This window comes from Zalophus californianus, chromosome 10, assembly GCF_009762305.2.
Source record: "Zalophus californianus isolate mZalCal1 chromosome 10, mZalCal1.pri.v2, whole genome shotgun sequence".
In the NCBI taxonomy this organism is placed as follows: Eukaryota; Metazoa; Chordata; class Mammalia; order Carnivora; family Otariidae; genus Zalophus; species Zalophus californianus.
In genome coordinates this window covers 91,090,641-91,106,941 of record NC_045604.1, presented here as the reverse complement: position 1 = coordinate 91,106,941, position 16,301 = coordinate 91,090,641, and the positions used below count along the sequence as shown (strand labels likewise).

Below are 16,301 nucleotides of genomic sequence, written 5' to 3'. Positions count from 1 at the left end.
GTTTAAACATCTGTCCTTTTGGGTCAGGATAATTAAAGTCTGGGTTTTACACCCTTTTCTGTCTTTCTTGCAATAGAGTTATTTCTGAAAAATATAAATTCCCTATTAGTCATACCCTGTATTCCCACTGCCTCACTTTATGTCAGATTTATCTTCACTGTGTGACAGTTTTGTCTTTTTCCTCATCTCCCTCACCCTCGTCTGTTTCTGTTCTGTTTCTTAGGGCTGAAAAGGGGGGGGAAATTGTTACACATGAACAACCAGCCAGAAAAATATATCTCTTATTTATTTTAAGTAGGGCATCTGAAATTTGCAAAACAAGAGAAACTAAGTAAATAAAAATGTGATACTTAAAAGGTGAAATTCTCTCTCTACGTTCATTCTGATCCTGGGTTTCCTCCATTCTGATCCTGGGTTCCTCCGCTGCATGTTGTAAGAGATGAGACATTCTTCTCAGAAGGGAGTGTGTTAATGATGTGACTGATGTTGCTGTTTTGAGAATAAGGTGGTGAGGCCTGTCCGGCCCCAGGGAAGTATTCGGATAGCATGTGGAAGAAGGTCTCTGAAGGCATTACCACGCACTTGGGAAAGAATTGTTAAGTCTGCACATGTTCCTGTAAGTATAGCAAACCTGTACAGAGCAATGCACAAAAGTTGGGTGTTTTCAAGATAGATGCTTATGTGATCACCAGTTTGCAAACTGCTGCCTAAGCCACTTTTGAGACAGGTTGACCCTTGCACTTTTCAGCCTGGGCATAGTCTTCCAGCCAGAATGCATCCGAGCTGGAGGAGGCTGTGGAGGAGGACGAGCTCTCATTGTCGTGCTTCGCCATTGTCCAGTATGGAGAAGGGGCTCTCACTTCCTTCTTGTAGTCTCTGTGAATCATCACGTCACAGTTAATGTCTTTCCCTACACTGATAGTACGGTTCTTCTTTTTATATCCATGCCACTCTCTAGAGATAGACATCGGTCTCGTTGCAGACTGAGGCCCAGTGGACCCTGGATATTTATAATACTTAAGTTTCTTATCTGAAACTACATCTTCGTTGTCATCACTGCTTGCCAAAGGGTCGTCTTTTGCCTGCTCAGTTTTCTTTGTTGGGCTGAAATGAAAAAAATAGTGGAAGAAATGGATTTTTAATTGTCTGAACATTCACTGTCCCCTAACAAGATGTCTTACAAGCCACTTTGGTTCGTAAAAGAAAGGATATGATTTTGCTTTGCACTTTGTGTGTTGCTGACGTTTTTCTCTTGAAAAGTACCTTTACGTTTGTTTCCATTCCTAAGTGTAAATCGAATTCTGCCTTAAATTATTTCACGTTGTTTTGTACTGACTTAAGCCAGGCTGCCGACCAGAATCTTAACAGGCCTTAAAGTGTAGGTTAATTTCCCTCCAGAATGACAGGTCAGCCTGGCCATGTCCTCCACAGAGCTCTGTTCTAATGGGTCACATGGGGTCAGCAATAACAGCAGTAACTGCGTATTACCGATTTCCAGCACATATGGAAACTAGTGGGCCTCTAAGATCTTCAGCACACTGGTCATTGGGAAATCTCTCAGTTTTTTTTTCTCCCGAGCATTATCATTTGCCTTGCTTTTGGGTTCAGAAACATGGATGTATACAATACCCTCTACGCCCAGATGTATCGCATTCAGTATTCTACTTCTCTATTGCTGGCCAAATGATTTTTTTTTTTTTTTAATTTGACAGCACAAATGGGGAGCCGCAGGCAGAGGGAGAAGCAGGCTGCCTGCAGAGCAGGGAGCCCTATGTGGGGCTTGATCCCAGGACTCTGGGATCACGACCTGAGCCAAAGGCAGTCGCTTAACCGACTGAGCCACCCAGATGCCCCTCTGGCCAAATGCTTTTAAAGATTTTTTTGTAACTTGCCTCCACTATTGGCTCTCTTGAGAGCTTGTTTGGAGGTTCCAGCAGAGGGGCGCAGCTACTCCTACACCCTTGACCAGAGGACAGCTGTCTGTTTTGATCGAGCACACAGCTCCGGGAGCGATGAGGGAGGAAAGGGACGCCTCCCTGGCCAGCCTGATCACCCTCATATCCCCAACTACTGGGTTTCTTGATTGTTGAAACTTGGGCAGTGCTGGCCTGCTGGCAACTGCAGGCCTCTTCAGCTTTTCTAAAGCCTGCTATTCCTGCACCTGCTACTCTCCTGAACAAATGCTGTTCCCTGCTCCCCCTCATCCTGGTCTTTGTGATTGTGGACCTCTGGCACATGCGTCCTGCTACGGGGAAATAGGAATTCGTTCTCTTCCCTAGGACCTCCCCTCCCCCAACCTTTCAGACTTGCTTGTGTTATCACTAATATTCTTGCAGTTCTGACTGTTCTGTTTGTTTCCAAGAATTTGAACAGGTTTTCCTAAACTTTCTCTCTTCTGGTAATAAATAATTAGTAATTGAGTCATTTTCACTGAGAACCACTAGTCTTATTAAGTGTGGATTTTCCGGGGCGCCTGGGTGGCTCAGATGGTTGAGCGTCTGCCTTCGGCTCGGGTCGTGGTCCCAGAATCCTGGGATCGAGTCCCGCATCGGGCTCCTTGCTCAGCGGGGAGTCTGCTTCTCCCTCTCCCTCTGCCTGTCCTCCTGCTTGTTCTCTCTCTGTCTCTGTCGCAAATGAATAAATAAAAATCTTTAAAAAAAAATAATAAATGTGGATTTTCCTTCACCCTTGATTTAGTGCTGTGCAAAGAGATTCAGAAGATCTCAGGATTAGAACACTTTGCCTTCAGACATGCCCAGGACTTCCTAAACAGCTCGTGAATGTTTGGGGTGGGGGGGAAATCCACGTTTTTTTTTTCCAGACTGCAAAGAATATCCTTTGTAACTTGGTATTAGGTAACTTTAAAGAACAGGTAGTAGAGCCAGGTTCTTACTAGCTGAAGTACGATTATAAAGCCACAAGCCAGCAGAGGTGAGAGTTAGTTGGAAAGTTTTGGTACCACTGGGCCTGCCCAGAGTATTATATGGAATATTCTCCAGTGTGCACACAGTGCCATTTGCTCCTGAAAAAGGTCATACCAGCTTTCTAAGAAGCTTTTCTTTCCTTTTGTGCTCCTTCCCTGCCCCCTTCCACATAAATTACCAAAGTGCCTTAGATACAAGCATTTTGTTGAGCTAAGGAAGGGATTCAGAAAGTGCTTGCTATTGTTCCTAAGTCCGTGGGCTTTAGCCTCATATTTGAGTTGTGCTATTCTGTTTCACTGGTTTTTGCTTTTGAGTGGTCAGTCTGCCATTCTTAGATTTTCATATCCTGAATCTCAAACTCTGAACAGTTAAAATGCTTCGAAACATAATCATTCTGTAAACGAATGATTAGGGGAACCCAGGCTTGAGAGCTGCACTCCCCAGTACAGGGCCCTCCAGCTGTGCGTAGCTGCTGAATTTTAACTGATTAAACTTGACGAAAACTTGAAATTCCTCAGTTGCAATTCCTCACATTCCAGGTGCTTAATAGTGGCTACCACACGGGACAGCACAAATAGAGAACATTTACACCACCGCAGTAAGTTCTTTTTGAACATCGCTGCTCTAGAGACAGACCTAGTCGCACTTCGCCCTCTGACCTCTGGCAAGTTTACAGACACCTCTCTTGGCTTCCATTTTCCTATCTGTAATCAGGATAATAAAAAGCACTGGCCTGAGGATTAAGGGGTATAACGCTCGGCAAGCAGTGTCCACCGCATAGCAAGCAATGTTGTCGTGAATGATTTTTAACTACAGCATGATTGGTTTGGTTAGTGGGGAAAAACTTGTCCTCTCTCGTGCCTGATCTAAGGGGACAGACAGCTCTACCCAGCCCTAGTCCCACTGTCACCATGTGGGGATGCAGGCCCATCTTCTCATTTTTCAGGAGAAACCAGAGTTGCAGATCCTTTCCACGAAATCTTAGCTGTGTAAATTGGGCAACTAATTGAAATATTTTTCATTTAAAAAATTTTGAAATATTCAGAAAAATGCAAAAAAAAATAGGCAGTTTAATGGAAAAAAAAACGTTATAAACACTTGGGTAGCCACACACCCTGGGGTCAAGAAATAAAGAGTACTGGCCCCTGGAAAAGCCCCTGTGTATCTTCCTTTCTCTCTACAGGTCATTGCCATTCTGGCTTTTTTTTTTTTAAGATTTTATTTATTTTTATTTATTAGAGAGCACAAGAGGGGGTAGGGTCAGAGGGAGAAGCAGACTCCTTGCTGAGCAGGGACCCTGATGTGCGACTTGATCTGCGCACTGCGATCATGACCTGAGCCAAAGGCAGTCGACTGGTTAACCACCTGAGCCACCCAGGTGCCCTATTCTGGCTTCTTAAAATGCTGTGGGAGGGGTGCCTGGTTGGCTCAGTTGTTGGGCGTCTGCCTTCGGCTCAGGTCATGACCTCGGGGTCCTGGGGATCGAGCCCCGCATCAGGCTCCCTGCTCAGCCGGGAGCCTGCTTCTCCTTCTCCCACTCCCCCTGCTTGTGTTCCCTCTCTCACTGTGTCTCTCTCTGTCAAATAAATAAAATCTTTAAATAAATAAAATGCTGTGGGAGACTAGCAAAGCACATCTGTTGGCCATATCAGTCCCTTGGACCACAAGTGGGAATATCTGAAGTAATGTCAATGCAACGTGGGCCCTGTTTTAGGCCTTGGTAAGTCCCCAGCCAGATTTCCTTGAGCCCATCCCAATACACAGCTGTAGCAACTCATGCTCGGAAATCCTGTTGAATTAATAAGGACCGCTCTTGCATAAGAGCACTGAACTCGGTCGCTGAAGGAAAAGGATCTCATGTTCTACGTGTTCTCATGCTCGACAGACCTTCCTCACGGGTGTGACCAGCAGGAGAGTCTCTGGTACTCCTGGGTTACAGATAACCAAACCCTCAGAGATTAAGTGATTTGCCTGAACCTTGAAGCTGGATTTTAATTTCCATTCACTCTGAATAAAGGAAACCACAGAAAAGTCCTGTGGTAGATTTAGCATAACAACAGAGACTTAGTCCTTACCTTCAGTTTGCATTCTCCCAGGGCAACAGAGTAAACAATGGATGATACAGATTACTTCGTTGAAATTAGGAGAAATGCTGTGAAGGAGATACACATGTTGCTTTGAAAGCATATGATGGGTGGACCAGACAGTGTTTTAATGCTTCCTAATTTAGGAAGGCCTCTTGGAAAAAGTTTGCGCCGTAAGCCTTCAAGGAGTAATGAGGGGGTCCTAAGCATGTTGCAGACAGAAGAGCACATGCAAAGGCCCCGAGGCAAAGAGAAACAAGGCAAAAAAGCTGAAAGCCAAAGTGGACTAGAGAGGGAAAGGGAGAGCAGTATGAGGTGAGGCTGCAGTGGGATACAGACACTAGCCACATGGGGTAGCATAGACCAGTATAAGGGTTTGGGCATTTGTCCTGAGAACAGAAGGTCTTAAAAGATTTTAAACAGGAACATGTCAAAGTCAGATTTGCATTGTAAAAGGATTGTTCTGTGTAGAGAATGAATAGGGGACAGGAGTAGATGGTAGAGACCAAACGGTGGCTCTGACTGGGGTGATGGTAGTGGCCAGGGAGAAAGGACAAATGTGAGAGACAGTTGGAAGGTAAAATGACAAGTCTTCGTGATTATTTTGGGCAGAAACAAGGGAGATGGAGAAATCTAGCACGACCCCTAAATTTCGGATTTCTTCAACTAAGCAAATGCTCACCCAGTTAAGATAGGGCCACTGGGAGATTAGCAGTGAGCTGGCTTTTGATTTTTTGCAATAAGGACTGTGAGGGGTTTGTGATACACCCAAATGGAGCTACCCAGTGGGAGATTGAAGATCATACAATTTGGAAAATCACTCATGTTTGGAGAGTGATAGAAACCACAGGCACCAGTGAGAGATGGCCCAGGAGACTGAGAAAAGGAAGCCAAAGATTCAGCCCCAGGGAACGCCAAGGCGGAAGCCTGGGGAAGATGATGTTTCAGGAGGAGTGAGGGTGGCAGGTGTAGGGCGTTGAATGCTGCCCAGAAGCCAAGCACAATGAAGACTTGAGTCTACCGGAGTCAGGAGCGGGAGGGCCCTGCCAAGAGGCCTCTCGGCCCGGTGAAGAAAGCCAGGCCTACACAGAGGTGGGAGGCAGAGCGCCTGGGAAATCATCTCCTGGGGAAGTGGCCCACATCTGCTACAGTTCTTTCTACCCATTTAGAGTCAAAGGGACAGGACCGGGGCGGGGGGCAGGCAGAGGGCAGTGGAGTCAAGGTGGGGTTTGGGAAGATGGCAGAGGCCTAAGGCTTACGTGTTGTTGAAAAGGATGCAGAGAGAAGCTGAGTGTGCAGGAGACAAATGAAGGGATGGGACTCACCGCACGTGTTTAAGGCTAACTCTGGACAAGGGGACACATGGCTGGTAGATCTGCAGGCAGAGCTCCCATTGGATGGTTCTCTTTGTTAGAGCTCCAGGTTCAAGGCTCTCGCCCTTCATCAATCTGCCTCACATTAGGTCCTGTAGACTGTACTTTTCCAGAAGGATTTAGAACCCACTAAATTATCGTGGTGGTTTCACCAATCCCTCCCACTCTGGTCCAACTGGTCATTCTCCCATGAAACCAAGACCCAGTTCTTCACAGACCCCGGGGTACTAGCATAACAAAAGATTTCCTAAAATCAACTACTTACCGTGTTACTGGGAATTTGGTCTCAGGGATTAAATCAGAGATTTCTTGCCATTCTTGGGGTATCGCAATAAAATCTCGGTAAATCTTGATTTGTAGCACTGTTCCTATGGTGATTTGTTGCAAAAGTTTTAAAAATTCTCGAAGAGTATATCCTAACACGTTGGCATGGCCAACGCTAATCAGAACATCACCTGAAGAGGGAAAAAATTATCAGTAAATTAAGATAATGGGTCAGTGGGCTCATATCACTTCTGGCTCTACTGAGGTGTTTCATTTTAAGGGTTCATATTGTTGGTCCATTTCAAACCCAAACGACGTTTCAGCCTTTATTTAATAAAAGCAGTCATCTCAGTGACGTGAGTGTCCTTTGCATAATGGAGAATGCATGCAAGGTGTTTCTTAGTAGCAGTGTAATGGTAGATACTATTTCATGTTTTTACTGCATTTCTTTAGTCCTTGGTGTGACAGAAGAAAAACCATTTATAATCTGAACCATCCTTTAAGATTCTAAAAATGTGTTTGTTTCAAGTAAAATGAATAGCTATTACTATTAAAAAACCACTTATACTAAGTGAATAAATGACCTAGTTTCTCTTGTACCTGCCTGGCAATTTCCAGTGCCCTCCACTGGTATTAACATCAAGACTTTGATTTTAATTTTATGCCTTGCACAGTATGAGTTGCGCAAATAATTCTGCATGAAAAACACTGGACATTTAGTATCCTTTAATTAAGCTTACGATGTCTATACAGAGAGTATGTTGGTTAAAGGGATTTGACAGCTAGGTTGCCTACTTTAGGGCATTGCTGGATGGGGAGGGAAGCGCAATGGTCAACCATGGAGCTTCTGATCCCCCAGCAAGTGGGAAGAAAACCACATCTTGACCGCAAGCCCCTGGACCCCCAAAGTGGATGTTACAAAGACCAATTACTCATTTGTGCATGGACGTGTAAAGGAGATCCAGCCATGGCACACACCCACCTGGGTCACTAAACCCAGAGCAGGAGACGCAGAGGGGTGACAGGAGCACCCGGCTGCCAGGGGTAGTTCTATATGACCCTCCAATCCCTCATCGTTTTCCAAGTCTGGTTCTCCAGCCTTTCTGGCAATTCTGTCAGACTCAGTGTTCTAAGTTCAGTGCCTTAATAGAATGGTTTTCTATTGCTTGCAGTGAAGAATCCTGACTACCACAAGGACACGCAGCAAGAGAGGAAGGAATACAAAGAAATTACTTTTTAAGGGCTCACATTGGATAAAGTCTTAGCAGATCTTACTAGAACTAACAGCCTGCCAAATGGTAAGGGAGATTTTATAGCTAACACTGGATGAAGGGACTCCGGTGAAGTCCCAAAGGGTGTGTTCATCTCTCTGTGCTTGGGAAGCTAGGAGCCCCTCAATTACCCTCATTCCAAGACAGCTGAAGCCTAACCTCCAAGAAGAAAAGACTCAGGATGAAGTACCTTCCCTGATACTACACCCCTCTATGCTATAGTTGAGAATTCTGCTAAATCTCAAGGGAAGCCTCTGGGGAATGGCAAGGACAAACATCCATAGTGCTAGATCCTATCAGAAACTTAAGTTTCAAAGTAGTAAACAGAATGAATACTTAGAAGGGTGGAGAAGGTCTTAAAAAGTAGCTGAGAATAATTAAAACCAGCCAAGAATCTGCAGCTAACTTCAAAATGAAACAAGCTTTTCCCAGCTACCTGCAGAGCATGCGGTCTGAAATAGCTGTTCATCCTATGGAGGTTAATTACAACGACAAAAACAAACAAACAAATAAACAAACAACAACAAAAACCCCTCGCTGGATGAGCTTACATGCCTTATGTTAAAATGAGCGTTTATATCTAAAAGCTATGGCTTGGCATTCTGCTTAATTACATTGTTAAAGGGTATTGGTTTTTTTTTTTTAACAAGACGGCAGAAAACAGCTTAATAATTCCCTGACCATCCTGGCTATAAACCAAACCTGTCATTGTATGAATGTGATTACTCTAGTAATAGATACAAACATCGCCCTTCATAAAGAAATACCAAGCTGGTATTAATGAATACCAACCTCATTACACGTTTTTTTCTGTTTTAATGGGCTGTAGGAACCACATTATATAAACTTTGTCTCGATTACCTATATTAAATCAACTTTGCAGCAGCCAAGTCACTACTGAAAAATAGATTCTGTTTATTTTTCTCCATCTCTCCCGATGAGGCTGTGAGTTCCGTAAGCTCCATGTGGTTAGAGACCACATCTGTTTGGCTCACCTTTATACCCCCATGCCTAGCAGGATACCTGCACACAGTAGGCATTCAGGAAACGCTTAGGGAATGAATGTGGCCAGTCCATGACTTGTATTTGCCTTCAAAGCTATACTAATTTCTTAAGACTCTAGATATCAGAGTCTGTTTAAAGCCATACCGGCCAAAAGGAATTTAAAGTTTAGCCAGAATAAACTTAACAACTAAACTAGGAAATCAAGATGAAACCCTATTTTGAAACACCAGAAGAGAAAAATAGGAAGCATGTGGTTAAGAAATAATGGGGCTGGGAGATAATGGGGTCAAAGAAATAGGTTTGGGGGACTGTCAACATCTGAAATTCTCAATCATTGTCAAAAGCACTGAATTCCGGTCTCTGAAACCAAGACCCTGAAGGGAAGTGACTGACCTGTCATGAAGAGATCTGGGACTCTTTCCAGTCAAAGGTGTGGGCTTTTTTGGGGCCATGGGCCCTGTCCACCCACTTAGCTCTGTGTATTGGCCTAGTTCCTTCATCTCCCCAACCCTCCTATCTTGAAGTCCCAAAGGATGTGTTCATCTCTCTGTGCATGGGAAGCTAGGGGCCCCTCAATTACCCTGATTCCAAGACAGCTGAAGCCTAACCTCCAAGAAGAAAAGACTCAGGATGAAGTACCTTCCCTGATACTTGCGTTACCCACCTTCCAGGAGTGGTGCAAAGATTAAATGAGATCATAGACGTAGAAACTCCTTGCACGATGGCTGTGACAAATATTTATTATTCGCTTAATAAGCACAGACATAACAAATGCACGAACACTGTAGGTAAGTCCTGGATTTAAAAGATGAATTCAAGACTGCCTCTGACCTCAAGGAGCCCACTGACCATGAGGTCCTGCTTCCCGTGCATAAAAGCACACTCTGGTCACACTCCAACCAGTATCTGTCACCTGACCCCGGAGAGGCTAAGAAGAACATGCAGAAAAGCTCACGAGACCTGTCCTGGACTTTTTCTGGTCTGGAAGGTCCAGACCTCTCTTTCTGGTACTCTGTGCCACAGCACCAAGTAGTGACATTTGGAGAAGATGTTTCGGATTTTAAGGGGAGGTAAACGTTCACAATGACAGCATTTATCTCTTTTCTTTAATCTGCTCCTTGTAACCCGAGCTGCACTTAGAATCAGTCACCTGAGGAGCTTTGAAACCATGAACTACCCGACCCCTGGCCCCAAATCAATTGAATCAGAACCTTTGGGGGGATGGGGCCTAGGCAGCTCAGTTTTATAAGCTCCCCAGGTGATTCTAATAGATAACGAGAGTTACAAACCAGTGGCTTAACCCACTGGGGCTCCTCTACCACAATCATTTTTTATTAAAAACAAAAACAAGAAAACCCAAGTCTGGAAACTCTAAGAACAGCCTAAGAGAAATGATTGCCAGTTTTCCCACTGAACTGTCGTTTTCAAAGCACTTTCATAAACATGACCTGTCCGAATCCTAGCTGCCTCTGACGAAGGTGGTATTATCCCAAATCAGAGATGAGGGGACCTACACCTGGAAGGTCAGATGACTCTGCCCAAGGTCACAGAACTACAAAGTAGCAGAGCCTGGGCCAGAATTCAGGCCCGGCTAAAACCGGATGGCTCTTCCCTCTCACCACCCTTGTAGTCCATCGTGTCTCCCTGGCTCCCGAGCACAGCCCTAGAACCGGAGCAGACACTGGAAGACATGTCTTGAACTGGATGGAAAATTCATTCACCCCAAGACAAGAGAAGCAGGGCGGTGTTGATAAAGCCCTTGGGCTCGGAAGTCTAACAGAGAGGGTTCAAGCCCCTGATCCCTGGTAGGCAAGTTACTAAATATCTGATTCCTTCTCTGGAAGGTGATTTAATGCAGAATCGACCTCAGGAATTGTCAGGAGGGTGAAATGAGATCATGCATCTAAATGTTAATGATGATTCATACTGCCTACGCAAGAATAAGGGTTTATCCACCGAGAGCCATAAACTCTGGAGTGACACCGTGCCTGTGTGTGTATCCCATGTACCAGGTGGGGGTGAGCCTGGGCAAGGAACTCAAGCTCACCGAGCCTCAGTTTTGTCCCCTGTGAAAGGGGGATGACAACGGCTCCTACCTAGAGACTTATGATCAGAATTCAACGAATAAAAACGCACAACAGCGAGGGTTGGTAAAGTGATAGCAAGTGGCTGGCACACAGAAATTGGCTCTCAAGCAATGTCATCATCATTATTATGGTTGCACTAAAACCTGCTAACTGGAGTCTCCCCAGAGGCATACAGGAGGAGGCAGGGGAAGACCACACTCACCTGGCTTGAGTTTTCCATCCCTGGCCGCAGCCCCCTTCCTGATGAGGTGGGTGATCTGGAGGTAGGGCCCATTCTGGATAACGATCAGGCCTAGGCCCAGGTTCCCCACAGTGAGTTTGGTCTGCTGAGTTTTGCTCAAGTTATGCACAGATGACTTGACGTTGAAGCCGATTTGTTTGTCTAATAAAAAGAGGGAGACATTTTTTCAGTCTGTCACCTAGACAGCAACATGGTAGTACCACTGGGGTCCTAAAGCCAGACCCCCAGGGCAGTTTCTTAACCTTTCTATTCCTCAGTTTCCCTCTCAGTAAAGTGGAGGACAGGAAGTGTCTAGCTTAGAGGCTTGTTAGGAGTGTAAACGAGACAGTTAAAGGGCTTTGCATAGGGCCTGGCACCTGCTGAGGGCTTAATTAATGTCAGTTATCATCTATCCGCTTTACAAATCTTTTCTGAGGCAGGCAGTGTGCTAGGAAATAACAGTTTCTTGCCCTTATGGATCTTCCAGCTTAGTGGAAGAAACAGATATCCATCGGTCGTGTAAATGTATGTTGAATAACAAACGATAACACATGCTATGAAGGAAGAGTACAGAGAGCTCTGAGGGGGACTGACAGGAGGCCAAGGTATCCCGTGGGGAAGGCGGTTCAGGCTTCATACAGGAGGTAACATTTGGATTGAGGTAAAAAGGACCAACAGGAAATATTTAGACCAAGGAGGGTGGGAAGGGGCAAAGCAGATCAAGGCTCTGAGACAGGAAAGAATGGAGAGGGGGCAGGCGGGAGGAGCAAAGGTAGAGCCTACCTGGGCTGCTTCACAGGCTAACCTCGCTGCAAGAGCTGAGGAGCCATCAGAACAGGACACAGTAAGATGTGCGTTTTTCTTAAGACAAAACCAAACCACGGATTGTGAGGTCCAGAGTGGAAGTGGGAAATCAAAGTGTTACTGTAATCACCCAAGCATGCCATGGCAATGACAGTGGAGATAGCAGGAAAAGATCATTTGGCAGGAAAATCTGGGACAATGGGTGGTGGTGGAGGGGTGTCGAAATATGTTTTCTACAGAACTAACCCTCACAAGAAAGGTTTCAGACTGTGGGGTGATTTAGAACAAGTTATTCTCCCAAGAGGAAACTTCTGAGAAGACTCATTTTCAGTCCACAGGAAGCTTCTGGGGATATTCGTTTCAGCATACTTTTCCTTAAGGACAAGGGACAAAAGGCTACTTGATGAGGCTTTGCCAAATCCATGGGACTGTGGTGTTTTGAGGGCCCAGGAGTCCCCCACTGCTGAGGGAGGGGCTCCCCCAGTCCCTCCGCGGCGGCTGGCCAGGTTCCTGGCCCTTCCCTCTTTTAAGCAAGTGTTTTTGCTCATCTCCAACCTCACCTTCCCCAAAACCACAGATGCTCTCTAGAAAATGAACCCAGTATAAAGAAGGTACAACATTTGGAGATTGTTCAGGATTTTAGGAGCGATTTGGAGCAGGTCGACCCTCCTTCAGCCTCCAGTTCCCAGCATACAGAGAAGTGGCATCTTAGGCAGATTCTGAGTCCTAACCTCAGCTTGCAAATTACATGTGCTTAGGATAAAATAATCTATGCAGCCCAGTCTCCGAAGACAGCAGAAGGCAGACTCAAAAGACTCCACCCCTGATGATTCCACCTTCTCCATGGAAAGGCCAAAACTACGGGAGACAGATAGGGAGTGCCAAGCCCCCGAGTGCGGGCTGGCGGCAAAGGGGCAGCGCAAAGCCATGCGCTTTGGGGGGAAGGGGGGGTGTTTGAACTTCTCCACATCTTGATGGTGGTGGTTAAACCTGGGTCATCGTTTGTCAAAACTCAGAGCTATACACTAACAATGGGGGGCTCTTATTGTATGTATAGTTTAGTAAACAAATGATGGGGAGAGGCTACCTCCCAGACCAAGAATCCGACGTTCTCGTCTTACAGGGGAGGCAAAGTGATGAAGGCTTTGTCCCCAGGGCGTCGCCCTCTCCCCACTCCCCAGTTACCTTTTTTGCTTTTTAGGACGGCCTTCTTCATGGCCCCAGGAGGGCAAGCCGCTCAGAGGGCCTCCCAGAGCCGAAGCTGGAGTGGGTCCAATTCCCAACTGTTTCGAAACCGCGAGGAACCGGCGCACTGCGGGGCAGAAGGCGGGCGACGGGGCGGACCCCCGGGCCGCGGGGAGACCTCGGGCGCTGCTCCCCGGGATGGCCGCCAGGGGGCAGAAGTTAGACAGCCGTGGCTGTTGCAAGGCCTCCGTGGACCACGAAAGTGGAGTGAGTGGAAATTTGGGGGGAGAAAAACAAAGCTGTGCAGGGGGGGGGCGTAGCACAATGCCTGGCTCACAGTGGGTTCATCATCCATTCTTGGAAAACAACTGAAGTGGGGAGGATGGAAGAAACACAGAGGAGGGTGTGGCAAAGACATGAATCGGTCTGCAGAGGCAGATGGCAACTCCAAGACCGTAGAAGAGCACAGAAGCCCCTTGCTTCTCTCCCAGTAATGGTATTTTTAAATATTGTTGCATCAACAGCCACAACTGTTTTGGAACTGCACTGTTTTCATGGATGTTTTGAATGAGGAAAGGCCAAGGGTGGCTCGAAAAAAATGAGTCACGATTAGGAGAGGAATTAATTCTTCCTTCTTTTTTCCAAAATAATCTTTCCTCCCCCACACACATTCACTCATAGGACAAATATTTACTGGAAGCCCGCTCTGTGGTTTGTACTGAGGCTGGGGACACAACAGTAGGCAAGACAAACAAGGGTCCTATCCTTTTGGAACTCAGATTTAAAAAGCAGATGAAGTGGACAATTTTAGGAAACTATAAATTAGCAAAAATATATTCTAGAAGAAATAGAAAACAATGTGATGAGGTAGGAACTGTTGTCATCCCAACTCTGATGACACTCAGAGGGTTAAGCATCTTGCATCCATGCTTTCAACAAATAGTTATCAGGCACTGTGCAGAGATTTCCACAGTCAACCTGGACAGGTTCTGGTTTAGTCGGCCATTTCTGTGGCTCTACGTAGACAATACACCAGGGTAGATTTTCGTTGGATAAATCCTGTCTGCAGAAACTGAGACAAAGGGAAATGAACAGAGCCGTCCATTTTGGTGCTCTCCACCTCAAGGAGTCTCCAGCCGGTGGCTTCTCATGATCAATCACCAGTTTCCTCCTCCAAACTGTCTGGCAAGGTGTCTGTCCAGACACCAAATTAATTCCTTCATAAAATGCATCCTTTTCCTCCGTGTTCCTATGAGTAGGGGGAGTGGTGAGAGTTTGTGGGGCTCAAGCACATCAGCATCGGAGGTTTGGTAAGGGGAGCATATCAGCCCCTGTCTGCCTTCCCTCCATCCCAGGCTAGAAACTCTCTTTAGGGCAGGTGTCAGGATCACACCGATGGGTGGAACTGCGGGTTACAAATGGTCATAGCTGCAGTCCTGTGCTTCCCAGACTCCCCTTCAGGACTGAAGGCTTTCTTTCTGCCCCTCTACCCCACCCCTGCTTCTGGCTGCGCTCCTTGCCCAAGATCACACCTTCCCAGGGCAGCTAGCATCCAGTGACCAGTCACCGTCGGGTAAAAACCAGGCTCCCTCAGTCCTGCCCAAGCAACTCTGGAGGGCAATCCCAGCTCCAGAGCTCCTATGGGGTCCCCTGAGGTCCTTCTGTGGCTTTGCTGCCACCTGAGTTCTCCCTTTGCCAGGTGTTGCTTCCCCTTTCTCCCCTCACAGGTGTGGGTCGCAAGGGCACGCCCCAGGAAACTCCCTGAAAGTCAACAGTGTTTCCTAGAGAACACACCCACCCTGCCGCAGCTAGTGCCAGGGATGGTCTCAAAGAGTAGATGCTCAGATGGGATTTGGGAGCTGGATGACCCTGCTGTCCATGTAATAATGATGGTTCCATCCCCAGTAGAGGAAGGGTGTGTATAGCCTGAGGCACAGGGAAACACTAAGCCTGTTCAATTTTTCACCATAGTAAAATGGAATGGTTTGGCACCCACATGATCTGCCTTCCATATCTCTTAGTACTCCTTTGGTTTATTTTGACAGTAAATGGACAAAGTAGGCACAGCCTGAGAAATACATAGCAACCAGTGGCTCAGACTCCTTAGCGATGGAGGGTTGAGCCACCTCACCATATAAGCCGCCTAGCCCACAGCGGTACTAGCAGAAGGTGAGAGGAATCTAGGATGGCAGAAGAGGAGGGAAGTGTTTAGTGTGTTAGTTATGCCTTGAGATGAGCTACAGCAACGGTGGGAGCTGTGATTTGTCCCGCTAACCTTCCTCTTAAAAGATTCCCACAGAAATACATCCCCACCAGGGTCCTGCTCTCAGAACTGAAAAGAAGCAGGTGGATCTGCATAGCACAGTGGGTGCACCGTGGCAAATGTTGCCTTGGGCTTCCTGGTCCCCTTGAAGACTGAAGGACCTAGTCCCCAGCTACTGGGAAGGTGGGAGGTTGACAGATCTCAGCTGTCAGCCCTCTCAAGGAATTGTCCTTGGCTGAAGAGCAGACTCACCCAAGGTCATGCCCCATTCCTGGGGTAGCTAGCATCTGATGACTAGTCCATGCAGGGATACAAAGGCTTGGCCCCTTTTCCCCAACTCCGAACAGCCATCCCAGCTTCAGAGTTCCCCACGGGGTCTGCCAAAGCCTCCAATGACTGCACCACTGCAAACTGCTCCCTCGGCCTTCCCTGCTGCCTCCCCTCCCCTCCCCTGCTCCTGAGCGGCACTCCCTCATAAACTCCCTGCTCACTAATCGCTAATTGCTAATCTCTTGTCTCTGAGTCAGCTCCAGTGGAACCCAATCCGTGAGAGGAAAGGAGATTTGAGCCCAGGGCACAAACTGTTAAACTCTGGATTTAGCTCTTTTGTTTTATCTAATCCCGGAAATCCCATGTGCATATGTATGGTGCATCCACCACACTCCTAACCCGTGTGGTGAACTTGACCCTCCCCTCCCCTGGGGAGGCAGTGTGTTCTTTATCCTGTCAGGCCAAAGATACTCCTTAAAGAGAAGAGTGATTGCACAGTCCCCTCCACAGCTTTTACCAAGGTCCCATCTGGATTCAGCCTCTGCTGGGCC

General features: G+C 46.7%; 1 protein-coding gene across 1 annotated transcript; it reads right to left on the bottom strand.

Moving 5' to 3' along the window:
• Window positions 1-42: 42 nt before the first annotated feature.
• Window positions 43-13,314, bottom strand: PDZD9 (PDZ domain containing 9). The gene is made up of 4 exons (XM_027611835.2): window positions 13,218-13,314; window positions 11,211-11,390; window positions 6,647-6,836; window positions 43-1,104 (listed from the first exon to the last, which is right to left on the bottom strand). Exons 1-4 carry the CDS (start codon window positions 13,246-13,248, stop codon window positions 708-710), a joined length of 798 nt encoding a protein of 265 aa, XP_027467636.1. The 5' UTR covers window positions 13,249-13,314; the 3' UTR covers window positions 43-707.
• Between the last annotated feature and the right edge of the window lie 2,987 nt (window positions 13,315-16,301).